We start from the raw sequence: 27,319 nt of genomic DNA, 5'->3' as shown, positions 1-27,319 counted from the left end.
AGCATCAACACAATACCACAGTTCATCAAGAGTAGTGACTGGCGTATTGTGACGAGCCAGTAGCTCGCCCACCATTGACCAGACGTTTTCAATTGGTGGGAGATCTGGAGAATGTGCTGGCCAGGGCTGCAGACGAACATTTTCTGTATCCATAAACGCCCGTACAGGACCTGCAACATGCGGTCGTGCATTATCCTGCTGAAATGTACGGTTTCGCAGGGATCGAATGAAGGTTAGAGCCACGGGTCGTAACACATCTGAAATGTAACGTCCACTGTTCAAAGTGCTGTCAATGCGAACAAGAGGTGACCGAGACGTGTAACCAATGGCACCCCATACCTTCACGCCGGGTGATACGCCAGTATGGCGATGACGAATACACGCTTCCAATGTGCGTTCACCGCGATGTCGCCAAACACGGATGCGTCCATCATGATGCTGTAAACAGAACCTGGATTCATCCGAAAAAATGACGTTTTGCCATTCGTGCACCCAGGTTCGTCGTTAGGTACACCATCACAGGCGCTCCTGTTTGATGCAGCGTCAAGGGTAACCGCAGCCATGGTCTCCGAGCTGATAGTCCATGCTGCTGCAGACGTCGTCGAACTGTTCGAGCAGATGGTTGTTGTCTTACAAACGTCCCCATCTGTTGACTCAGGGATCGAGACGTGGCTGCACGATCCGTTACAGCCATGCGGGTAAGATATCTGTCATCTCGACTGCTAGTGATACGAGGCCGTTGGGATCCAGCACAGCGTTCCGTATTACCCTCCTGAACCCACCGATTCCATATTCTGCTAGCAGTCATTGGATCTCGTCCAACGCGAGCAGCAATGTCGCGGTACGATAAACCGCAAACGCGATAGGCTACAATCCGACCTTTATCAAAGTCGGAAACGTAATGTTACGCATTTCTCCTCCTTACACGAGGCATCACAACAACGTTTCACAAGGCAACGCCGGTCAACTGCTGTTTGTGTATGATAAATGGGTTGAAAACTTTCCTGATGTCAGCACGTTGTAGGTGTCGCCTCCGGAGCCAACCTTATGTGAATGCTCTGAAAAGCTAATCATTTGCATATCACAGCATCGTCTTCCTGTTGGCTAAATTTCGCGTCTGTAGCACGTCATCTTCGTGGTGTAGCAATTTTAATGGCCAGTAGTGTAACAGTAAGGGGGCACTGGAATGTACTGTTGGAGAAGGAGTAGCAGAAAAGATTACAAGAGAATATGGGCTAGGGTCAAGGAATGAGAGAGGAGGAAGAATAATTGAGTCCTGTAACAAATTTCAGCTAGTTTCTGTTTTGTAACAAGTTTCAGCTAGTAATAGCGAATACTCTGCTCCAGAATCACAACAGGAGGAGGTATACATGGAACAGGCTGGGTGATATGGGAAGATTTCAGTTAGATTACATCATAGTCAGACAAAGATTTCGATATCAGATACTGGATTCTAAGGCACACCCAGGAGCAGACGTAGATTCAGGTCACAATGAAGTAGTGATGAAGAGTAGGTTGAAGTTTAAGAGATTAGTCAGGAAGAATCAATACGCGAAGAAATGGAATAAGGACGTACTTAGCAGTGACGAGATACGCTTCAATTTCTCTAAGGCTATAGATGTAGCATTAGGGAATAGCTCAGCAGGTAGCACAATTGAAGAGGAGTGGACATCTTTAAAAAGGGCACTCACATAAGTTGGAAAGAAAAACATAGGTACAAAGAAGATAACTGCGAAGGAAGCATGGGTAACAGAAAAAATACTTCAGTTGATCGACGAAAGAAGAAAGTACAATAATGTTCAACGAAATGCGGGAATATAGAAATACAAGTTGCTGAGGATTGAAATAAATAGGAAGTGCAGGGGAGCTAAGACGAAATGGTTGCATGAAAAACATGAAGAAATCGAAAAAGAAAGATTGGCGGAAGGACTGACTCAGCATATTGGAAAGCCAAAACAACCTTCGGTGAAATTAAAAGCAAGAGTGGTAACATTAAAAGTGCAACGGGAATTCCACTGCTAAATGCAGAGGAGAGAGCAGATCAGTGGAAAGAGTACACTGGAGGCCTCTATGAGGGGGAAGATTTGTCTGATCTGATAGAAGAAGAAACTGGAGTCGATTTAGAAGAGGCAGAGGATTCAGTATTAGAATCAGATCTTTGGATTACTTAAGATAAAAAAAGCAGAAGGGATAGATAACGACCCATGAGAATTTCTAAAACCAGTGGGTGAAGTGGCAACAGAATGACTATTCACGTTGGTGTGTAGAATGTACGAGTCTGGCGACGTAACATCTGACTTTCGGAAAAATATCATCCACACTGCAACAGCTGACAAGTACGAGAATTATCGCACAATCAGCTTAACAACTCATGCACCCGAGCTGCAGACAATAATAATTTACAGAAGAATGGAAAAGAAAATTGAGGATGTGTTAGATGACGACCACATCGGCATCAGGATAGATAAAGGCACCAGAGAGGCAATTCTGACGTTGCGGTTGGTAATGGAAGTAAGACCAAACAAAAATTGAGACACTTCCATAGATTTTGTCGACCTGGTAAAACCTTTCGATACTTAAAATGGTGCAAGATGTTCGAAATTTTGAGAAAAATAGGGGTAAACTATAGGGTGAGACGGGTAATATACAATATGTACAAGAGCCAAGAGAGAATAATGACGACGAAGAACGATGTACTGGAATTAAAAAGAGTCTAAGGCAGGGATGCATTCTTTCACCCCTACTGTTCGATTTGTACATCTAAAAAGTAATGATGCAAATGAAAAGAAGATTCAGCAGTGAAATTAAAATTCGAGGTGAAAGGATATCAATGATATGATTTGCTGACTACATTACTATCCTGAGTGTAAGTGAAGAAGAATTACATGATCTGCTGAATGGAATGAACAGTCTAATAAGTACGGAATATGGATTGAGAGTAAATCGAAGAAAGACGAAAGTAATGAGAAGTAGCAGAAATGAGAACAGCGAGAAACTTAACATGAGGATTTATGGTCACGAAGTAGAGAAAGTTAAGAAATTCTGCTACCTAGGCAGCAAAATAACCAGTGACGGACTGATCAAGGAGGACATCAGAAACAGACCAGCACTGCAGAAAGGGCATCCCTGTCCAAGAGAAGTCTACTAGTATCAAACATAGGCCTTAATTTGAGGAAGAAATTTCCGGGAATGTACGGCTGGAGCATAGCATTGTATGGTAGCGAAACCTGTACTGTGGGAAAACCGGAACAGAAGAGAATCGAAGCATTTGAGATGCGGTGCTGCAGACGAGTGGTGAAAATTAGATGGACTGATACGGTAAGGAATGAGGAGACTGTGTGCAGAATCGGAGAGAAAAGGAATATGTGGAAAAGACTGACAAGGAAAAGTGGCAGGATGATAGGACATCTGTTAAGACTATGTGAATGACTTCCATGATACTAGAGGGAGCTGTAGAGAGAAAACACTGTGGAGGAAGACAGAGATTGGAATACATTCAGCAAATAATTGATGACGCAGGTTGGAAGGGCTGTAGAGAGCGAAAACTGTATAGTGCAAGGTAACGGGCGAATTGTGGCGCCCTGAAAATATTCTAAGTTGGCGTGGCCGCACGGGCCGCTCGACCAGCCGGGGCCCAGCAGCAAACACGTGGTGGCGAACGCTAGCCGGACGAGAGGGGTAGCCCCAGCGCATGGTCCAGCTGCGTGGCTGGGAATTCCATCATGACGCTGTGCTGAAGGAGACGCGCCGGGAGTGCCAAAGATGGTGGACTTTGTGAAACTTTAATGGCAGACATTTCACAGTTCGTATGGAAATAGATAGTAGCCAGATGAATCATGGTACCTCAAAAAGAAACATGTACACTACCATTATTTGCACGATGATTGTGACGGTGTCATCAGATTTTCAATATCTTTATCTGTTTAAAGTTTAGTATCTGACGGTAAATTCTACAAGTAACACCCAGCAACGAATTCCCAAAATTTAAACGCTTCATCCGATTTCGTAGATCGATGTGTCTTTAGAAAGCTATTAGTGTAAACCCAAATTGGTATGAATTACAGGCATGTAACTTACCTAACTTACGTAGTACATGAGTTATTGGAAGTCAAAGTGGCCAATTACTATCGATCGCGTCAGGCCATAAGTTCTCCGCAGTTACACGAAAAAACGGTAGCAGCATGATTATAAATACATTTAACCATCTATGTCTTTCTTTATATCCCACATACACTATCCATGAAGAAACTGGTTAAATATTTACTGTGTTTTAGAAAGCACAGAGAGATTAGGCTACTGGCCTACATTCTATTCCTTAATATACGTATATTTAATTTGTTTATGTATTTAATAATGTGTGTTAGAGTGTGTTTATGGTCTAGCCGTAGGTATGTTTATTTAATTTCAAGTATTTAAATGTAAAACCAGTATTTCGAACATGTGACATTATGTTTGTGAGTGTACGTTGGCATGGAGACATGGAGGGAGCGTTCTAGCCAATCACAGCGCTCGTTACTGAGAGAGACGTATTCAGGTTGGGCAGGAACATCGTTTCCGGAGAGGAGACGTGGTAGTTTTGAGCAGTGCAGCGCGGGGGACAGTCGCACAGGACACGGGGAGTTCTGGAGTACTCCAAGGAAGTGCTGAACGCGAGAGTGCGAGGAGAGACTTGGAGAGTGTGGAGCGGTTTGCGCGTGGTCGCGGCAGATAAAAATACTTTGGAGTGCCGACTTGTGCACTTGTGAGATTTCCGTGGCTGCTACAGTGAAGACGTACTGTGCGTTTAGAAGTGAATATCTCGCGAGCTGTGTTGTTGTTCATAACTAATTACGTTCTGTAAGAATCTATTGTTTCCCTGTTATCCAACTTATATTTTATTTGATTCCTCGACCATCGACACCAATAAGTGTTTTGCAGAAATATACCGCATGCACAGAAGTACTTCTACTGTCCTACTCATCATTTAAAGTCGTTATGACAGAACCAGCAGATTTTATTTAATTGCAATCTTTCATTTAAAAATATCTATATTACGTTCAAAATTCGCAATTTCCGAGTGATAGGAACCTTTGACCATACGATTCATGTGTCTATTCATATTGTATACTGGAGACTCAGCAGATTTGGCTTGAAATGCGGCAACTACGTATCCCAGCCCCTAGACAATGAAACCAGCCAAAACTTTTAATATTTCAACACTGAGTCGAAGGGTACGTAGCTGAGGGCCACCTCACCACACTCATCACATTTCTTTTTGGAAAGACCGCAAGAGGAGGACAGATATTGGAATACATTCAGCAAATAATTGATGACGTAGGTTGGAAGGGCTACTCTGAGATGAAGATGTTGGCACAGGAGAGGAATTCACGGCGTGCCGCATCAGATCAGTCAGAAGACTGATGATTTAAAAAAAAAAAAAGTGAACATTTCAATGCACCTTCCCTATTCTAAAGATGAAATAATGGTTGTTATGTTTGTCCACGGTTCACAATGAGAATAACAGATTAGAAACGTAGGATATATTTGCTATCTTTTGTGGGTCACGTAAGCATGCGAAAGTTGTAGAATGATTAAGGGATTTCGAAATAAAAGCAAAGACTAAGTATAACATTTTTTTTTCATTTTTCTCCTCTGTATGAACAGAGCTCACATAAAAATTGAGAGAGATCAAAGCTGTCTAAGAACTCAACGGAAATTAGAGAAATTTACGATAACCCTGGAAGGGGGGGGGGGGCGGGGGGGAGAGAGAATGTGGGTACCAAATTTTATGGAAGACTACAAGAGAAAACGAAACAAAACTTGCTCATCAGTGAATCTCGCAAATTCAAAGTTAACGAGACCAAAACCGGTAAAATTATTCAGCTAGACAACACAAGTTGCGTGGCGCTAAAAGCAGACTGCAAGCTGCTCAGAATGTGGATTGCGGTACGGAAATTGTGACATGCTTCTTCGAAATCAGCTAGCAAGGGCCGATCACCCCCAGACGTTGGCCGGAAGAGGAAGTCCCACGATATTTAGTTTAATAGCCTCAACTGCACAACTTAAAAAAAAAAAGTGGAGTGTGTGACTCTATGTTGAAGAACAAGAATATCGCCAACTTCACATAAAAACAGGGGAGCGCAGCAGCAACTTCCCACTTTAGACATAAAAAACACACGTTAGCAAACAATATGTTAGTACCGTCATGTAGCATTGTCCCACCAGTTGATCGGCCTCTTCGCGCCAACTAACTACAGTGGTGGGGGCGACTCATTCAGTTGGATACCCCAAAAATTTGGAGCAAAAGCAATCAGCTTTCACACGCTGTATGGGGTTCCATGGTACTAGAGGGAGCTGTAGAAGGCAAAAACTGTAGAGGTGTAGAGAAAGACAGAGCGTTGAATACATCCAGCAAATTGATGACGTAGGTTGCAAGTGCTACTCTGAGATGAAGAGGTTAGCACAGGAGAGGAATTCGTGGTGGGCCGCATCAAACCAGTCACAAGACTGATGAGCTAAAAAAAAATGGCGGCGTACATCAATCTGTCTTCTGATGTCCGTACAGAAAAGGCTAAATATCACGCTCAAATAGTCTCTAGGCGCAGTGGTGGAGGCTTGCCGGTCCTTGCCCCCAGCTAGTGTAGGTGCCGCCTCTCTCGATACAAAGCTCAGACCGGACCGCTGGTCCAGTTCTGCGAAAATTGCTCATCTCCCTGGTGACGCTCATCACTCATGCTGAGAATGACTGGCCGCATTCTGGCGACAAGCGAAAGCTTGAGACCACCCCGGTAGCCCCTTCCCAGTGAGAACATACGCTGAACATTTCTCCGTAGCAGACATGCCCGTTACACTCAATATAATAACTGCAAAATAGTGGCACAAAATGAAAAGAATATTGCATATCTATATGTGACAGTCGTGTCACAAGGTAATTTGGCAGCACTGCTGACGAGTCATTTTCGGACAATTGGAATCGAGTTATGTTTTTTGCCACGTGCATATCAGCACTGACGGTTCCGACAATTTTGGGAACTGATTGCTTGTCTTCCTAAATTCGTGAAGATTAGCGGTTTGGTTTTGCGTTAATTCAGAAGAATAAAAGCCTCGTACCTCAGATCACAGCGCAAGTTTCGCGAAGAATGAACCCTGAAATCACAAAATAGGGAACTTAATCTTGTTAAAAAGTGCTGCGAACTTTATTTCGGGTGTAAGCTTGGCGACCAGCACTGCTTATGCTGCCCTTTATGTTGTATACTCCTGATGGGCTGGTTAAAAAGATCACATCACAGGTCCATTGCTGTTCTCTTGATTTGGTGGGAACCAGCCGACCGCACTGCGGAATGTAAGATTTGTGTGAAAAAAATGGATAGACTCGCCCCGAAATCAAGGAAAACTCTGCCGTATCCTAATTTACTGTCCGATATATAGGGTCTTATGTCACAGTGAAGACTTGCCGATACCAGTAGCTGGTAAGAATGTGACAGTGGATGAAGAAGAATACAGTGACGAACGCGCAAAAGACAGCGAAGGAAATAAAAATGTCGACCGAACATTTTCAGTCCACTGTGAATCGAATGAGTCATACTTTCTGTCTCAAATTGATCTCAGCGTTCTTGTTCGTGGTTTAAATTCGCCGATGTAACAGGTTGAGGTTTTAGCTTGATGATTAAAAAGATGGAATCTTCTTCATTGCAGTACCAAAGTTTCATCATTAAAAAAGTTGGAATCCTCTCCGTTGCAGTACCAAAGTGAGTGTCGTGATTTTTTGCTTAATATTTCAGAAAGAAAGGCGATTAGAGACACGATTTTAATGTAAATGAATGGCAGTTCTTCATAGATTCCAGTAAACTTAGTCTGAAAGCAGTACTTCCCCACAATGGGAAGAAATTTCCCTCCTTTCCGATTGCTTACGCAGTTTATCTGAAGGAGCCATTTAGAAAATTTAAACTGCTACTCACACTTATCCGGTATGAGGCACACAAAAGGCGTACATCTGTATATACGGGTGTAACAGCAAATTTGTCTGCTTGCAGCTCGGTTGTGCGTTCTTTTAGAAATGTGAAAGCAGAGAACAGTGGTTGTCAGGGATCAGTGAATCAAAAATAAAGGAAAGAATATTTGCCTGACCAAAACTTGGATTTCTGATGAACATTTCCTTGGTTTTATAACTGCGTAGGCTTCCGTGGTCAGTCAGTCGACATAGAAGTTTTCTGGGTATGGTACCGTGTCATAATGTACACTATAAAACTATTGCTGCTGGAGAAAAACCAGCGTTTCGGCCATGGTTGCAGCGAACTTCTTCAGGGTCTACCAGCAACTGTGGCCGAAACGTTGATTTTTTTCTCCAGCAACCATAATTTTATACATTGTCACGCGATACCACACCCAGAAAACTTTTATGTCGATTTCCTTGATTTGTTGAGTGAGGTATGGCCTGCGTGTCGTTCGCAAGTGTTTACAAGAGCTTTTTACACAACCATAGGGCTACGATTTATCACAGTATTGCACAAGAACTACAGAAATCATAGCACCTTACGGCATATAACGTGTCACTTCTTGAATAATTATTTGTACTTCTTTCCGAGTTACATTGGCTCCACAAATGGCGAACGTAGAGAACTGTTCCACTATACATTTTTGACATGGAAAAGCGTTGCCAATGCAGTGTTTTCTGTCTGCCGCTGGTCCTTACAAGGCAATGTTCCTGAGGCAAATTATCGCAGGCAACATGGAGGTCCTTCATAAAGTGAGTTATAAACGCCGTCCCATTCTAAGACCATTGCGCAGTAAGAGTGGCGCATTGTAAGACGAGAGTAAATGTTCCAGGTTTCCCGCACACGCAGCTATGCTGCGGTATGGACAACAGGTGCATCACAGCTTGAGAGTAAGTTGCAGAGCAACCGAAAAAGTATTCCAAAGCTGAATTACGTGCCACAGAACGATTCTTGTGAGCGAAAGTCTACGTTTGTCTTCAGACTCATAACGAAATTCCGGCGGTACGAGGTGCGACAATTACCGTTTTAATCAAGGTTAGTGTTGTCTCCTTCAAAGTAGTTCCCTTCTGATTGCACACACTTTTTCCAGCGCTTCTGCCATTGATGGTAACATTTCTGGAACTCATCTTCTGTAATATCCTCCAAGACCCTCGTCACAGCTTTTTGGACATCTTGTGTTGTTTGAAAATTGTGTTCCTTGACCGCCGTTTTGACTCTTGGAAATAGAACAAAGTCGCACGGAGTGATATCTGGTGAACAAGGTGGCTGTGGTAGTACTGAAATTTGTTTTGAGGTTAAAAATTGCTGAGCAGTATGGCATGGCGCATTATCGTGATGCAGTATCCAGTTATCAGCAATGTTGGCACGGACACGAAGAACTCTTTTACGAAGTCTTTCTAAATTTCTTTGCAGTAATATTGGCTGACTGTTTGTCCAGGAGGCACCCACTCTTTATGAACAATTCTCTTTGAATCAAAGAAGCCCACAAGCATGCATTTCACTTTTGACATTGCCATGCTAGTTTTTTTGGTCTGGGTGATCCCTTTGAGCGCCATTGCGAACTTTGGCGTTTTCTCTCTGGATGGTAATGAAAAAACCAACTTTCATCAGCAGTGATAACACGACTCACCGATTCTGGACCGATTTCCGTTTGCTCTAATAGATCGGCTGCCACATTTTTCCGTGTTTCTCGCTGTTGTAGTGTGAGCTTTTTGGGGACCAGTTTTGCACAAATCTTTCTCATACCAAGATCTTCAGTTATTATTAGATGAACCATTTATCGATTGATGATCAGTTCTTCTGCAATCATTTTCACGGATAATCTTCGATCAGATCGTACGAATTCACGCACCCTGGCCATGTTGACATCTGTCCGTGAGGTTGATGGTCGTCCACTGCGGTCTTCATTTTCAACATTCTTTCTGCCTTCACTAAACAGTTTATGCCAACGAAAAACTTGAGCTCTTGACATAACCTCCACTCCATAAACCTTCTGAAGCTTACTGTAAGTTGACGTCGCGTTTTCACCCAATTTAACGCAAAAAGAAATGGCGTACCGTTGCGCAGTATTATGCGGTTCCATTTCCGTGGCGAGAGAGACAAACACGTGTTAACTTATTACAGCACAGCTCACAACTGGGCAGTTGCATCGATATGCCGCCTGGACTAGAAGCCAAGGTGAAAGATATTGTGCCTACGCAAGCCTGCAGGGTTGCCACATCTTGCAAGGAAAATCAGTCTCATTACTTTATAATTGCACCTCGTATATGGACCAAATGCACTGTCGCGCCCAGTCAGAGTGAAATGGTGCCAGCTATTAGACCAAGACCGCGCAGACATTGTTGATGCCGACCCGACATAGTGTTCAGATCTTTCATAATGCTATTTCAATCTTTTCGGCAATCTGAAAGAACATCTGGGGGAAAATAGATTTTATAATGAAGGGGGCGTTCAGGCAGTAGTTCTCGAATGACTCTGTCACAAAGCAGTGGATTTCTGTCATCGAGGATCTGAACGATTGGTTTTACTTTACGACCATTCTTTCCAAACAATTGGTTACCAGATTCAAAAATATTGTCATGTATCTGTCTCAATTTGAATTTTGGTTCAGCATTCAATAAAAGTTGTTTGGACAGCCATAATAATGTGTTACGTACTTTATTGTCTTTGCTTTTCTGTACTCTTGTATTATCCATTTCATTGATTGAATATGTATTGACTTATTTTTTTATGTTTGAATTTAGAAGTCTTGTTGCGAAATCGAGGTTTTTTTTCCGAGATATGTACAGGTTGGTCCCACTGCCCCTATCGTTGTCATTTTATGCAACCCACTGGCCTTCAAAAACCAAGCGCGATATTTATTTTATTTTCATATACTCTCATTCGCTACACGCGAATCCTGCAGAGAAAGTGAAGAGTGCCGTTTCCTAGGAAATTTAATGCAGTTGTGGGGAATTTAATGTAGTTTAATTTTGTTCCTGGATAAGTTTCCGCTGGGGGTCGCGGTTTTCGAGTTATTCAGGAAAAATGTACAACAGTGATCTTAAAATGGAGATCAACCCCACCTTCAACTCTCACCAGTTAGGATTTCTCGTACGTTGTTCGTGGCATTCCCCCCTACCACAGTACAAAAATTTCCGACTACACGAACTAAGCCCGATATTCGACCTTCTGTGGTATATGTTGACTGGGCTCTTACGTTATCAGCATCATCGGCTATTCCATTATGTTATTAATTTAAACGTTCCTGTGAGATTAAACAAAGAAATCGGTTTCTGTAGACGGTACGCTAAAATCAATTACATTGACGGTTCGATCCGAATTTAACTCTTACAAGCATAACAATATCGTGTGCAGAAAGCCTGACGAATACAACGATGCGATTGTTTATTTCATGCTGTAAAAATTCACAAAATTGTTAGGTAACAGGTACAATAATAACAATTTCACAATACGTAAGTGCTCGACTAAGTCGGCGGCCTAACATGACTCGACGAATGCGCAAAACAATCTGTGACGTCGTAAATTTTTGTGCAGGGTTAGGAGGGAGTGCCATGAGCAACATATTAGAACTCCTGTGGGCTCTGAGTGTGAGAGTGCAGGTGCGCTTGATGGTCAAATTTGTGCGTTTTTCTTGAACGACTCAAAAACTATGGCCTCTGCCGGAAATCTGCCCAGCACAAAATTTAACTAAATGAATTTTCCTATAATAAGGTCCTGTTCGTTTTTTTTCTGTAGGACGAATAATTTGCGCTTAGTGAGCGAGAGAATATGAAAATCTCGCACTTGGTTTTTTAAGACCAGGTATAACACTGCGGGCTGCATAAAGCAACATCGGTAGGGGCAGCTGAATGATCATGCGTAATATCTAGTGCTACTTGTAAGTACCTCCGAGGATTCGGAAGACGACTGCACAGAAGCAACTGGGTATATAGAAAACGAACACATATCAATGGATAGAGCATCTCTACAAGTTTTTGATTCAAGTCACAGTTCCTAAATAGAGGCACCGTTTGTGAAATAGCAAACATCAGTACATGCATGCAATACATTCAAGTTGCTGATATCAACTGCTTGGGAAGACGCAACAGCAGACTGTCTTGGCAATCTGTTCAATGATTTGCCTATCTGCAGGTGTGGACTAATTCGATGTGACAATACAGAGTGTATAATGTATGTCTACATGTTCTGACGCGCCTGACTCTTAGTGCAAACACACCATCGAGCCTATTAAGAATAGAAATTTGGATAAACGGCGATCCAATATACAAAATATGAGACACGTTATACGTATTAACGAAGTGTTTACGAAAAATAAATAGGAGACATCTATCTCAATGTAAGCATAATGAATGAGTGTAGAGTACAGCGTCATGTTTGTGCTGATGACAACAGTGAGACAGAGTAAGGAGGAGGTGAAATGAGGATCAGTAAACGGCCTACTCCTCTGGAATAGCACCAAAAGCGAGTTTGGCTACCCCATGCGACTAGCAACAGAGTAAGATAGAAAACCAGTGTCCTCATTACACAACACTAACCCATGGCAAAGGTGCATGGTTACATCATGGACGTCACGTGACCAGATGCAATCCTGTGGCCGATCAAGCTGTGGTCAGTTCCGCTTGGGACGCGACAGCGATCGGACGTGTCGGTACTTCCGCGTAGTCGTAGCGCCGCAAGCCGTGTGTATAATAATTCTTGGATTGTGACCTGTGATATTCTCAGTGCTTCTTCACTACCGTCGTACACAAGCTTCTTAATTTACTCACAGCGGTTCCAACCGCTCATATAGTGCAGTTATGGCTCCCAGTGTACCACGTAAGAATACCCTGTGTTTTGAATTTGAGAAATCTCCCAGGAATGTGCAACCGAGTTCTCTAGAAATCCATGACTGGATAGTAGATATTATTGGCATCACATCCGATCAGGTCCACACAGCATATTATGATATGGCGGAATACTGTTTCTTTGTGAAGTTTTTAGACCAGATACAACTGGAGAAAATTTTGGTGAATACTGGTGGGAAAGCAGAGTTCCGACATCGTGATCAGTCGGTGAGTACAGTTTCAATAACTAACGCTGACATTGACTATAAACAAGTGCGAGTGTTCAATTTGCCACCTGAGGTTGAGAATTGTTTTCTTAGAGATGTCCTCGCCAAATACGGTGACATCCGACAGATTAGAAACGAAAAATGGTCGAGCCGTCACAAACTCCAATGTTATAGTGGGGTTCGCTCAGTTGACATGGCCGCTAAAGTCAATATCCCATCCTATATAATGGTTTGTGGTTATAAGGCTCATGTCATTTACGAGGGGCAAGTAGGCACTTGTTTTATCTGTAACACGAGTGGCCATTTACGAGAGGATTGCCCACGGCGAGTTGTCGTACTTCGAAACAATCTGCAACAACGACAGAGATTAACATTGGCTGATGTCCTAACTCAAAATCAGACGCCTTCTGTGACTGACTCCCAACCGAGTGCATCTGTGTCAGAGGACAACGATCTCGGTAACAGCACCTTCCCACCCTTGCCTCAAAAACCCGTGCCCAGTCACCCCTTAGCCACCGGTGTTGCAATATCTGTCGGTAACAAACGACGACGTACTATAAGTGACGGTAGTGGTTCCGGGGACCAGGTAGTAAAAAATCAAACCGATGACGCGGAGCCTTGGGCCTCCACACAGGACACGCATGTGTCGGATGGCTCAGTTACGACCCGCCAAATTCCCATTCAACCGCCCGACGCAGAAACTGTCAATACGAGTGCAGCCGAGTGTTTACAGCAATCCGTTCCGATGCCGCTTGCCGACTCGCCGCAGTTGGCCAACAAACAAGAGGCGGCAGTCAGTCAACTGCAACTCGTAAACACGGCGGATGAAGCACGCGGTGTAGAGCATAACATAAACAGCCGCCACCTCGAAACTGCTTCCAAACAACACGAGGACCCGGACAGCTGTATACAAACAGCCAGTGCGGCTCCAAGCAAACACAGTGAGCCTACTGAAGCCGCGTCTTCGGACTTGCTGTCACCCGTTCCGAAGCAAGGACTTTCACATACTGCTTACAGCCATGACTCGCCGACTCCGCCGTCTTCAATGACACTTCGGACGCCTTTGCGACGGCAAAATAAAGTTAAACCAAAGGACTCCGTGGCTGGAAGTAGCTCAAAAAGTAAAGTCAGCGCAAAAACTGGTACAAAACCTGCGGATGTAGGTTCGAAGTCCGACGGTGAGATGGACTGGGCTTCCTACGCTTCCCATCACCCACAAGTTCCGGACGATCATGAGTCAAGCTTATAAGTTTTTGTCCCTGAACATAGGACAGATTTAAAATTAGCAATGCTACGGCAGTTTATCTATGAGTCCGAAGCTGATATAGTTCTGTTACAGGAAGTGTCCACCTTAAGTTTTCATGTATCAGGATTTGCAACAATCGTCAACAACGTGGCGGACGGAGGTACAGGTACGGCCATTCTATCACGAGACGGAATCCCGGTGAGTAATATCGAAATGTTGGACTCCGGTAGAGGCATAGCTTGCCAAATTTTTGACGTCACCCTCGTCAATATCTATACTCCATCTCGAACGACCTTAAAATCAGAAAGAGCTAACTTCTTTAAACAAGACATCATATACTTGCTACGCCGCAACCCAACCCAGTTGATAATTAGTGGTGGTGTCAACTGTGTGATCCCCAGGAAAGACCAATCGCCAAACTTTAATTACTGTAGGGAACGACATGATCTGGTGCGTCACCTGCAGCTGAAGGATGCGTGGGAACTAAAATTTCCTACCCTGGTAAAGTACACGTACCACCACCGCATGTAGCCGTCTAGACCGTTTGTACATCTCTGAGAACATTTGCCAACATGTTCTGGACGCCGATGTCATTCCGGCTAGCTTCTCCGACCACTGCGCCCTCTGTGTCACGATAAATCTGGCCAAACAGCATACTAAATGGCATAGGATTCCGTGGAGCCTAAATGTTTCTATTCTCGCCGATGCCTTGCTACAAGATGTCATCTCCACGACATGGGCGGATTGTCTCCAGCAATGCTGCAGATATCCGAGCAAGATAGCCTGGTGGAATGCTGTGGTCAAACGGAAAATGCGATTATCTTTAAGAAACTACAGTTGGCAACGGGCGCAAGATGTCAAACGCACGATTGATTTTTACCAAACAGTTCTGCGAGAGTTGTATGCGACTACGACACCAACCAAAACACACCTGATGACCATCAAACAAATAAAGGCGAAGCTTATAGGCATAAAGCTAACGCAGCTTGAAGGAGTGAAGATCAGATCTAAAGCAAAATCGCTTCAAGAGGACGAACTTGCATCGCTGTATCACCTCATAAAACATCGTGTCCATCGCAAGCGAGCTTTTATCGGGGAGCTGGACACAGATGATGGACTCCGTTTGACCCGACGGAGTGATATTCTTACTGCAGTTTACCGGTGCTTCACGGATCTGTACTCGCAATGCGATACATATGGTGATGACGGCGGCGATATCGTGAGTGCTGTGACCACCGTAGTCACGCCTGCGGACAACTCGGCGGTCGTACACGATTTTGCCCAGACGAAGTCCTTGAACTGCTTTCTGTCTCGCCATCAAATAAATCCCCTGGCCCTGATGGTTTGCCAAGGGAATTTTATGTGCGCTTCTGGCCCATAATCGGACACGCATTTACAGATGTTCTCAATGAAGTGATGCGAGGGAGTGACGTGCCGGCCGGAATGAAGGAAGGCCGAATTGTATTGATACCAAAAAGCAAACACCGAAAAACCTTAGATAACTTCCGACCTATTACTTTACTCAATTTCGATTACAAAACCTTCGCCAGAGCACTCAACAGCAGATTGTCTCCGTTAATGAAGCAAGTGATTCACAACCATCAATCATGCATCCCTGGTCGCACTATTATGACGCCCCTTTCGGAATATAGAGATGTAATAGCGACAGCGTCAGTCACTAACGTGAAACTCGCATTGCTGTTTATCGACTTTTGCAAGGCTTTTGATCGCGTCCGCCACGAGTACCTCCTACAGCTACGGCAGGGTTGTGGTTTCGAGCAACGGGTTATAAATGTCGTGCAACATTTCGTCACGGACATTACAACCAGAATCAGCGTAAATGGACAGCTTACTCAAACCATCGAGGTCCAAAGAGGAGTGCCGCAGGGGAGCCCTCTCTCCATGATTTTATCGCTCGAGCCGCTCTTACGCTCTGTTCATGACAAACTTGCAGGCCTTTCGATCGCCGGGACGTCCTTCGTGGTTCGTGCTTACGCCGACGACGTCGGAGTGTTATTGCGCAACGACGGAGACGTATCAACCCTGAAGACCGCGGTACACGAGTACTGTCGTGCTTCCGGTGCTAAAATCAACGCCGGTAAATGCACCTTTGTCAACATTCGAGGATTCGACGCAGTTATTATACCTTGGGCGAAGCGTGTCGAAACCCACACCACTCTGGGGTTAATTATCGACAAATGCCCGCTAAAAACGAATGCAAAAAATTGGAAGCAGGTCACCAATAAAATGCAAGGTGCCATCTATGAAAACAATTGGCGGTCCGTTAACATTCTCCAACGCATACGACTCCTCAGCAGTTATATATTCAGTAAAGCGTACTATATGGCCCAACTACACTACTGGCCATTAAAATTGCTACACCACGAAGATGACATGCTACAGGTGCGAAATTTAACCGACAGGAAGAAGTTGCTGTGATATGCAAATGAATAGCTTTTCAGAGCATTCACACAAGGTTGACGCCGGTGGTGACACCAAGAACATGCTGACATGATGAAAGATTCCAACTGATTTCTCATACACAAACAGCAGCTGACCGGCGTTGTCTGGTGAAACGTTGTTGTGATGCCTCGTGTAAGGAGGAGAAATGCGTACCATCACGTTTCCGACTTTGATAAAGGTCGGATTGTAGCCTATCGCGATTGCGGTTTATCGTATCGCGACATTGCTGCTCGCGTTGGTCGAGATCCAATGACTGTTAGCAGAATATCGTATCGGTGGGTTCAGGAGGATAATACGAAACACCGTGCTGGATCCCAACGGCCTCGTATCACTATCAGTCGAGATGACAGTCATCTTATCCGCATGGCTGTAACGGATCGTGCAGCCACGTCTCGATCCCTGAGTCAACAGCCGGGGACGTTTGCAAGACAACAACCATCTGCACGAACAGTTCGACGACGTTTGCAGCAGCATCGACTATCAGTTCGGAGACCATGGCTGCGGTTACCCTTGACGCTGTATCACAGACAGGAGCGCCTGCGATGGTGTACTCAACGACGAACCTGGGTGCACGAATGGCAAAACGTCATTTTTTCGGATGAATCCACGTTCTGTTTACAGTATCATGATGGTCGCATCCGTGTTTGGCGACATCGCGGTGAACGCTCATTGGAAGCGTGTATTCGTCATCGCCATACTGGCGTATCACACGGCGTGACCGGCGTGATAGGATGGGGTGCCATTGGTTACACGTCTCGGTCACCTCTTGTTCGCATTGACGGCACTTTGAACAGTGGACGTTACATTTCAGACGTGTTACGACCCGTGGCTCCAAGCTTCATTCGATCCCTGCGAAACCTTACATTTCAGCAGGATAATGCACGACCGCATGTTGCAGGTCCTGTACGGGCTTTTCTGGTTACAGAAAATGTTCGACTGCTGCCCTGGCCAGCAGATCTCTCACCAACTGAAAACGTCTGGTGAATGGTGGCCGATCAACTGGCTCGTCACAATACGCCAGTCACTAGTCTTGATAAGCTGTGATATCGTGTTGAAGCTGCATGGGCAGCTGTACCTGTACACGCCATCGCTCTGTTTGACTCAATGCCCAGGCGTATCAAGGCCGTTATTACGGCCAGAGGTTGTTGTTCTGGGTACTTCTTTCTCAGGATCTATGCACCCAAATTGCGTGAAAATGTAATCAGATGTCAGTTCTAGTATTATATATTTGTCCAATGAATACCCGTTTATCATCTGCATTTCTTCTTGGTGTAGCGATTTTAATGGCCAGTAGTGTATTTCCAGTCCCCAAGATGCAGGTCAAACACGTGATGAAACTCTCTAATAAATTTATCTGGCAAGGGCATCTGTTCAAAGTGAAATACACCACGCTAACGTCTTCCAGACAGGCCGGCGGACTATACATGCCTGACATTAACCGAAAGTGTACTGTGTTATATATTAAACGAATCACCCATTTGTTGGACAAGGAACCTCATAGCGTAACCAGTTGGCTCTTCCGAACCTTACAACCCTCCGATACGCATCCACCCATTGATGTAGGTAAAATACATTACAAACTACGACATGTGAAGCAGTTTTTTCTTGAAGTAAGCTATATTGATGGACATTATTTCACGCAGGATTTACCGACGACGCACCTGTTATTAAAAAGATGGACATCTCCAATAGTCCGGAATCCCATTGAACTTAAATACCCGAGTGTTCATTGGAAGGCAGTTTGGGACAACATAAGTTTAACCGTCCACACTGCTGAAGTGGCGTCCACATGGTATAAAGTGGTTAACGATGTTATACCCACTAATGAAAGGTTGCATAGAATCGGTTTAAGTGACAGTGATAAATGCGTCCGCTGTGGTCTGGTCGACACCTTACGCCATCGCTTCACTTGTGGCGGTCGTCTCATTAACTGGAAATGGGTGCAGCAGAGGCTGGGCCTGATTACCCGCAGCAGCCCAGCCAGCCACTGCACCGACATCCTGCTCTGGCCGGACGCGAAACATTTTCCCGCTACCAAGAACAACACCATGATGTGGATGTTAGGACAGTTTGTGACATATATCATCATCCACAATAGTGAATATAATCTCATTAGTTTCGAGGCTTACATGAGAACGGCACGCTGGAAGATGAAACGTTACCCAAATTTCAGGAAGATGTTTGCTAACATGTTAGACATAATTTTTGAAAAACAAGGCGTAGGGTAATTCTCGATGCCGGTAAGGACACTAACCACATGCAAGACTATGTAGCGAAGAAAATACACAACGAATAAGGGGTTATACCAATTCCTAGGACTACTCCCGACTTCTCAATGGTGTTATTAACTTCATTATGACGTTTTCATTAATTTATGTTCCTGTGCATCTCTTGTTATCCGTTTGTGTGCTCCAAATGACTTTGAGTTTGGACGGTTATGAATCAAATGACAGAACTGTCATTCCAGTTAAGACAATCAATTATATATATGTTTGCGTTTCGGATCTATGTCTGTGTCTGGACTGAAGAGGCTATTGTCAGTTTACTATTTACGTTCTATTTTGTAAGCTTACAAATGGCACTATATTGAAATGTGTTCTTCAGTCTATTGTAGGATACAATTCGTGTTGAATCAGTTCCAGCACTTCAATATTTTGCTTTTGTGCTTATGTACATATATGGTTGTTTTAATAAAGGAAAAAAGGTAAAAAAAATCAGTTGAGCTGTTTTCACTGAGGAGCCAAAGAAACTGTACGCCTGCCTAATATCGTGTAGGGACCCCGCGAGCTCGCAAAAGTGCCGCAACACGATGTGATCTGGACTCGACTAATGTCTGAAGTAGTGCTGGAGAGAATTGGCACCAGGAATCCTGCAGGGCTGTCCATAAATCCGTAAGGGTACAAGCGGGTGGAGACCTCTTCTGAACAGCACGTTGCAATGCATCCCAGACATGCTCAATAATGTTCATGTCTGGGGACTTTGGTGGCCAGCGGAAGTGTTTAAGCACAGAAGAATGCACAGAAGAATGTTCCTGGAGCCACTCTCTAGCAGTTCTGGATGTGTGGGGCGTCGCACTGTCCTTCTGGAATTGCCCAAGCCCGTCGGAATGCACAGAGGACATGAATGGATGCAGGTGGTCAGACAGGATGGTTACGTACGTGTCACCTGTCAGAGTCGTATCTAGATGTATCAGGGGTCTCATATCACTTTAATTGCACACACCTCACACAATTACAGAGCCTCCAGCAGCTTGAACTGTCCGATGCTGACATGCAGGGTCCATGGACTCATGAGATTGTCTCCATACCCGTACACGTCCATCCGCTCGATTCAATTTGAAACGAGACTCGTCCGACCAGGCACCATGTTTCCAGTCAACACAGACCAATTTTGGTGTTGACGGGCCCAGGCGAGGCGTTACGCCTTGTGTTGTGCAGTTATCAAGGGTATACGAGGGGCCTTCGGCTCTGAAAGGCCTTATCGATGATGTTTCGTTGAATGGTTCGCACGCTGACACTTGTAGACGGCCCAGCAATGAATTCTGCAGCAGTTTGCGGAAGGGCCGCACTTCGATCACGTTGAACGATTCTCTTCAGTCGTCGTTAGTCCCGTTTTTGCAGGATCATTTTCCTGCCGCAGCGATTTCGGAGATTTGATGTTTTATCAGATACCTGATATTCACTGTACTCTCGTGAAATGGTCGTACGGGAAAGTCCCCACTTCATCGTTACCTCGGAAATGCTGTGTTCCATCGCTCGTGCGCCGACTATAACACCACATTCAGACTTACTTAAATCTTGATAACCTTCCTTTGCGGCAGAAGTAACCGATCTAACAACTGCTCCAGACACTTGTTGTCTTATATAGGCGATGTCGACTGTACCGCCGTTTTCTGCCTGTTTACATATCTCTTTATGTGAATACTTATGCCTATACCAGTTTCTTTGGCGCTTCAGTGTATTAACGTCTCGAGCAACTTGGTACTGGTGCGTGTTAGGTACCGTAGCTACAGAAGAATTTTACTATTGTGCTTTTATTTGGTTAAAAACGAATTTCAGTAGGGCCAGGTGGCAGCCACCCTCGACAAATCACAAACCTACATATAGACAAATATGTCCTTTCTCCATGCTTGCTAAACGCTTCACAGTGCATCTATATTTCAAGGAATGTGACGTCAGTGTCTCAGATTATTTTGTGGTAACGATGTGCTGAAACAAGGTAGCTCTAACACCAGCAAGAACTACTTTTAGCTGAGTGGCCTGGTCCTGCACTGAAACTTAGCACTGAATATAGTGTGTGTACAAGCTTCCAAGCACAGGCTGACCATTCAGCCATCCCATTCACTGAGGGTGTCAGCCCATACCCACACACCCGTGTGTGGCTGATGAGTTCACAGTAGGGTCTGTGTTTTGGATGTGTCAGTTCTACCATTAAGTACCTACCTGCTCACCCTGACTGTTACCTGCTAGCCCACACTCCATCCATATAAGCACTTGCCAGTGTACAAACACAGTCAGAAGGGCTGTGGCTAAGGTTGGCAAGCAGCTCACTCAATCCATCAGTTGCTTGTGGGACCCTACCTGCCTCTGCTGACAGAGTGGGGGCTGGCAGGTAGTGGTCATGGTAAGTAGGTAGGTGCATGCCAGTGGAATTGATACACCCAAACCACAGACCTGACAGCATGCCCATCAGCCACACACAGGCAAGTGGATTGAGACTAACCCCCTGCATGAGCAGGTTGGTAGACCGGTCATCCTGTGTGTGGAGGCCTGTTTTCTTAGCTTTTACCCAGTTTCCTTCGACCCACCTGGTGCCTGTTGGTGAAGCTGCCTGCGGCCTCTGCTGGGTGGGGGCCCCTTGGGACGTCCTGAATGGTTGCCAGGCGGAGGCCCCTTTGGAGGTCGCGAGTGGTTGCTGGCCCGCCTCTCCCTCATTACTGCCACTGGCTGCCATGTGTTTTTCCACTGGCCATCATCGTCCACAGCCTCTGTGCATAACATGTACCATGCAGCACTGTAGCACTGAAGTGTGTCGTTCAACAAAATGGTAACATAACAACAGCATAGGTCTAGCACAGCTACTACCAGCACAAGTTTCGACTATAACAGTTTATTCATCATACAATGAAGAAAATACTAGATGATTATTTAGAACAAATACAGGATGAAAAGTATTTAAACCGACAGACTCTTCCATTTTTTTATGACCAATACTCAACACATTAACATAACCCACTTTCAATTATAGTAGATTTTCAAAAATGCCTCCATTACACGTAAACAAAGGTTACACCGTCGGATCATGTTCTGTCTGACACGGGCAAAAGCCCTAGGAGTATCCTGAATTATTCCTGCTGCTGCTACTATCCGGGCAAACAGAACCTCTTCTGATGCAACAGCAGTTGCGTAAACAGAGTTGCGCATCTAGCCCCACAGAAAAAAGTCCAGAGGGGACATATCTGGGGATCGAGCAGGCCATGGTACAGGACCACCTCTGCCAATCCACGTTTCTGGGAACCGTCGGTCCAGTAATCGACGCACACAACGACCGAAATGTGCCGGCGCCCCGTCATGTGGGAACCACATGCGTTGTCTTATCTACATCTACATCTACATCTATACTCCGCGAGCCACCTTACGGTGTGTGGCGGAGGGTACTTATTGTACCACTATCTGATCCCCCCTTCCCTGTTCCATTCACGAATTGTGCGTGGGAAGAACGACTGCTTGTAAGTCTCCGTATTTGCTCTAATTTCTCGGATCTTTTCGTTGTGATCATTACGCGAGATATATGTGGGCGGTAGTAATATGTTGCCCATCTCTTCCCGGAATGTGCTCTCTCGTAATTTCGATAATAAACCTCTCCGTATTGCGTAACGCCTTTCTTGAAGTGTCCGCCACTGGAGATTGTTCAGCATCTCCGTAACGCTCTCGCGCTGACTAAATGTCCCCATGACGAATCGCGCTGCTTTTCGCTGGATCATGTCTATCTCTTCTATTAATCCAACCTGGTAAGGGTCCCATACTGATGAGCAATACTCAAGAATCGGACGAACAAGCGTTTTGTAAGCTACTTCTTTCGTCGATGAGTCACATTTTCTTAGAATTCTTCCTATGAATCTCAACCTGGCGCCTGCTTTTCCCACTATTTGTTTTATGTGATCATTCCACTTCAGATCGCTCCGGATGGTAACTCCTAAGTATTTTACGGTCGTTACCGCTTCCAATGATTTACCACCTATGGCATAATCGTACTGGAATGGATTTCTGCCCCTATGTATGCGCATTATATTACATTTATCTACGTTTAGGGAAAGCTGCCAGCTATCGCACCATGCATTAATCCTCTGCAGGTCCTCCTGGAGTACGTACGAGTCTTCTGATGTTGCTACTTTCTTGTAGACAACCGTGTCATCTGCAAATAGCCTCACGGAGCTACCGATGTTGTCAACTAAGTCATTTATGTATATTGTAAACAATAAAGGTCCTATCACGCTTCCCTGCGGTACTCCCGAAATTACCTCTACATCTGCAGATTTTGAACCGTTAAGAATGACATGTTGTGTTCTTTCTTCTAGGAAATCCTGAATCCAATCACAAACCTGGTCCGATATTCCGTAAGCTCGTATTTTTTTCACTAAACGTAAGTGCGGAACCGTATCAAATGCCTTCCTGAAGTCCAGGAATACGGCATCAATCTGCTCGCCAGTGTCTACGGCACTGTGAATTTCTTGGGCAAATAGGGCGAGCTGAGTTTCACATGATCTCTGTTTGCGGAATCCATGTTGGTTATGATGAAGGAGATTTGTATTATCTAAGAACGTCATAATACGAGAACACAAAACATGTTCCATTATTCTACAACAGATTGACGTAAGCGAAATAGGCCTATAATTATTCGCATCTGATTTATGACCCTTCTTGAAAATGGGAACGACCTGCGCTTTCTTCCAGTCGCTAGGTACTTTACGTTCTTCCAGCGATCTACGATAAATTGCTGATAGAAAGGGGGCAAGTTCTTTAGCATAATCACTGTAGAATCTTAAGGGTATCTCGTCTGGTCCGGATGCTTTTCCGCTACTAAGTGATAGCAGTTGTTTTTCAATTCCGATATCGTTTATTTCAATATTTTCCATTTTGGCGTCCGTGCGACGGCTGAAGTCAGGGACCGTGTTACGATTTTCCGCAGTGAAACAGTTTCGGAACACTGAATTCAGTATTTCTGCCTTTCTTCGGTCGTCCTCTGTTTCGGTGCCATCGTGGTCAACGAGTGACTGAATAGGGGATTTAGATCAGCTTACCGATTTTACATATGACCAAAACTTTTTAGGGTTCTTGTTTAGATTGTTTGCCAATGTTTTATGTTCGAATTCGTTGAATGCTTCTCTCATTGCTCTCTTTACGCTCTTTTTCGCTTCGTTCAGCTTTTCCGTATCAGCTATGATTCGACTACTCTTAAACCTATGATGAAGCTTTCTTTGTTTCCGTAGTACCTTTCGTACATGATTGTTATACCACGGTGGATCTTTCCCCTCGCTTTGGACCTTAGTCGGTACGAACTTATCTAAGGCGTACTGGACGATGTTTCTGAATTTTTTCCATTTTTGTTCCACATCCTCTTCCTCAGAAATGAACGTTTGATGGTGGTCACTCAGATATTCTGCGATTTGTGCCCTATCACTCTTGTTAAGCAAATATATTTTCCTTCCTTTCTTGGCATTTCTTATTACACTTGTAGTCATTGATGCAACCACTGACTTATGATCACTGATACCCTCTTCTACATTCACGGAGTCGAAAAGTTCCGGTCTATTTGTTGCTATGAGGTCTAAAACGTTAGCTTCACGAGTTGGTTCTCTAACTATCTGCTCGAAGTAATTCTCGGACAAGGCAGTCAGGATAATGTCACAAGTGTCTCTGTCCCTGGCTCCAGTTCTGATTGTGTGACTATCCCATTCTATACCTGGTAGATTGAAGTCTCCCCCTATTACAATAGTATGATCACGAAACTTCTTCACGACGTTCTGCAGGTTCTCTCTGAGGCGCTCAACTACTACGGTTGCTGATGCAGGTGGTCTATAGAAGCATCCGACTATCATATCTGACCCACCTTTGATACTTAACTTAACCCAGATTATTTCACATTCGCATTCGCTAATAACTTCACTGGATATTATTGAATTCTTTACTGCTATAAATACTCCTCCACCATTGGCGTTTATCCTATACTTGCGGTATATATTCCATTCTGTGTCTAGGATTTCGTTACTGTTCACTTCCGGTTTTAACCAACTTTCCGTTCCTAATACTATATGCGCACTATTTCCTTCAATAAGAGATACTAATTCAGGAACCTTGCCCTGGATACTCCTGCAGTTTACCAATATTACGTTAACTTTTCCTGTTTTTGGTCTCTGAGGACGGACGTTCTTTATCAACGATGATAATGTCCGCTCTGGTAAGCCGTCAGGTATTTTATCGTTTCGCCCAAGGGGGGGTCCCTCTAACCTAAAAAACCCCCGTGTGCACGCCACACGTACTCTGCTACCCTAGTAGCTGCTTCCGGTGTGTAGTGCACGCCTGACCTGTCTAGGGGGGGCCCTACAGTTCTCCACCCAGTAACGGAGGTCGATGAATTTGCAACCATTATAGTCGCAGAGTCGTCTGAGCCTCTGGTTTAGACCCTCCACACGGCTCCAAACCAGAGGACCGCGATCGACTCTGGGCACTATGCTGCAGATATTAAGCTCAGCTTGCACTCCGCGTGCGATGCTGGTTGTCTTCACCAAATCAGCCAGCCGCCGGAAGGAACCAAGGATGGCCTCAGAACCCAAGCGGCAGGCGTCATTCGTTCCGACATGTGCTACTATCTGCAGCCGGTCACACCCAGTGCGTTCAATAGCTGCCGGAAGGGCCTCCTCCACATTACGGACGAGACCCCCCGGCAAGCACACCGAGTGCACACTGGCATTCTTCCCCGACCTACCCGCTATTTTCCTGAGGGGCTCCATAACCCGCCTAACGTTGGAGCTCCCTATAACTAATAGGCCCGCCCTCTGTGACTGTCGGGACCTTGCCGGAGAATCGGCCACTGGCCCAACAGGCGAGGCATCCTGTGGTGGCTCGGAAACGATGTCATCACCACTAGGAAGCACCCCGTACCTGTTGGAAAGGGGTAGGGCAGCTGCCACGCGGCCAGATCCCACCTTCGCCTTTCGGCCAGGCACGCGCGAGCCCACCACTGTCCGCCACTCACCCTGGAGTGATGGCTGACCGGTAAGATGCTCACTGCCGGAAGACGCAGCGACATCAGGGGTTCCATGTGATTCCAAGGCCACCGAAGTAGGCATAGGTCTCACCACAGTTGCCCCAACGCCACTACGAGCCGACGCCTGCGCCTCGAGCTCGATGAGCCTAACAGACAAAGCCTCCACCTGCCCCCGAAGAGTGGCCAATTCTCCTTGCGTCCGCTCACAACAACCACAGTCCCTACACATGACTATGTTTACCCTACTTTTATAGGGAGCGGGACGTCTTCCAGCAATTCCTACAATGCTCTGGCGAGAAAATTGTAATAGTGCCTGCCATTTAATGGCCTACGTAGCAGATACGGCCCAATTAAACAGTCCCCAACAACACCGACCCACACATTAACGAAGAACCGCACTGACTGAAGGATCCCGCTACACATGCTGCAAGACAGCTTCCTCAAATTTCAGCGTTCTTACCGTGCGATGGCGTCCCTGTCTAGCTAATCTGCTAAATGACCCGGTGTCACGCAGACGTTGGTACACAGCAGCAAAGGTCGTATGATGCGCGATATGGCGATTAGGATTTGTTGTTGATAAACCCGCCGTGCAGCTCGTCCGTTGTGGTGCGCTACGTGGTACGCACCAACCATATCAGTGTACTCACTCCAGGTGTATGGCTCGATTAGTAACCAGCGATAATGCACTACTACGTTGGTGGATAGCAGTTGCCTACAACTGAAGAGCGTAATACGCCCTCCAACGACTGAAGATCGTAATACGGCCTGTAACAACTGACTACCGTACTACGGCCTCCACCGGTTTAAATAATCCTCATAGCAAAAAATGACATTAGGGAAAAATATTTGTTTTGATCTCCTCTACAACCTCCCAGAGTTTGTCGGTTTAAATACTTTTCACTCTGTAGATAGATTTCTACACAGATACACACCATATCCCATTAACAATGGGTTTATAACCCTATGTCTGGAATCCAATCAAAAGGATCTGTAGGCAAATTGTGGAGGTAATCCATTGTCACTATGAATGCTTTGAAGGACAGTCAAATATTACTTGATGTACGGTTTACTTCTCTTTGGTGTAGTCACTTTGAGTAGGGAACTTCAGTCCCCATTGTTGTGGTAATGCTCCTCATCTGCCCTGATCAGTTCTGATTTGATTCAGAATGCACCAGTGTGTGTGGGGGCGGGGGGGGGGGGGGGTAGATGGAAACCTGCTCATCGCTCTCAATTAGTTGATGACGTATCAGGGACATTTTCTCCCGCCATTCATTGTTGGATGTTTAAATGGCTTCGGTAGACTGACGTTTGTGCGCC

General features: G+C 45.1%; 1 protein-coding gene across 5 annotated transcripts in view; it reads right to left on the bottom strand.

Moving 5' to 3' along the window:
- LOC124789790 (proline-rich proteoglycan 2-like) overlaps positions 1-27,319 on the bottom strand; it is a 105,824-nt gene that overhangs the window by 22,783 nt on the left and 55,722 nt on the right. For 4 of the 5 annotated variants that reach the window (XM_047257260.1, XM_047257262.1, XM_047257261.1 and 1 more), the window contains one exon: positions 21,543-21,722. The exons of the other annotated variant lie outside the window; for it this stretch is intronic. In XM_047257260.1, the coding sequence (XP_047113216.1) occupies positions 21,543-21,722 (180 nt within the window). The remainder of the gene's footprint in view (positions 1-21,542; positions 21,723-27,319) is intronic. 5 annotated transcript variants of the gene reach the window in all.

The sequence above is a fragment of the Schistocerca piceifrons genome, chromosome 3, assembly GCF_021461385.2.
Source record: "Schistocerca piceifrons isolate TAMUIC-IGC-003096 chromosome 3, iqSchPice1.1, whole genome shotgun sequence".
Classification (NCBI taxonomy): Eukaryota; Metazoa; Arthropoda; class Insecta; order Orthoptera; family Acrididae; genus Schistocerca; species Schistocerca piceifrons.
The sequence above is the reverse complement of the archived record's forward strand: the minus strand, read 5'-3'. Positions and strand labels throughout refer to the sequence as shown.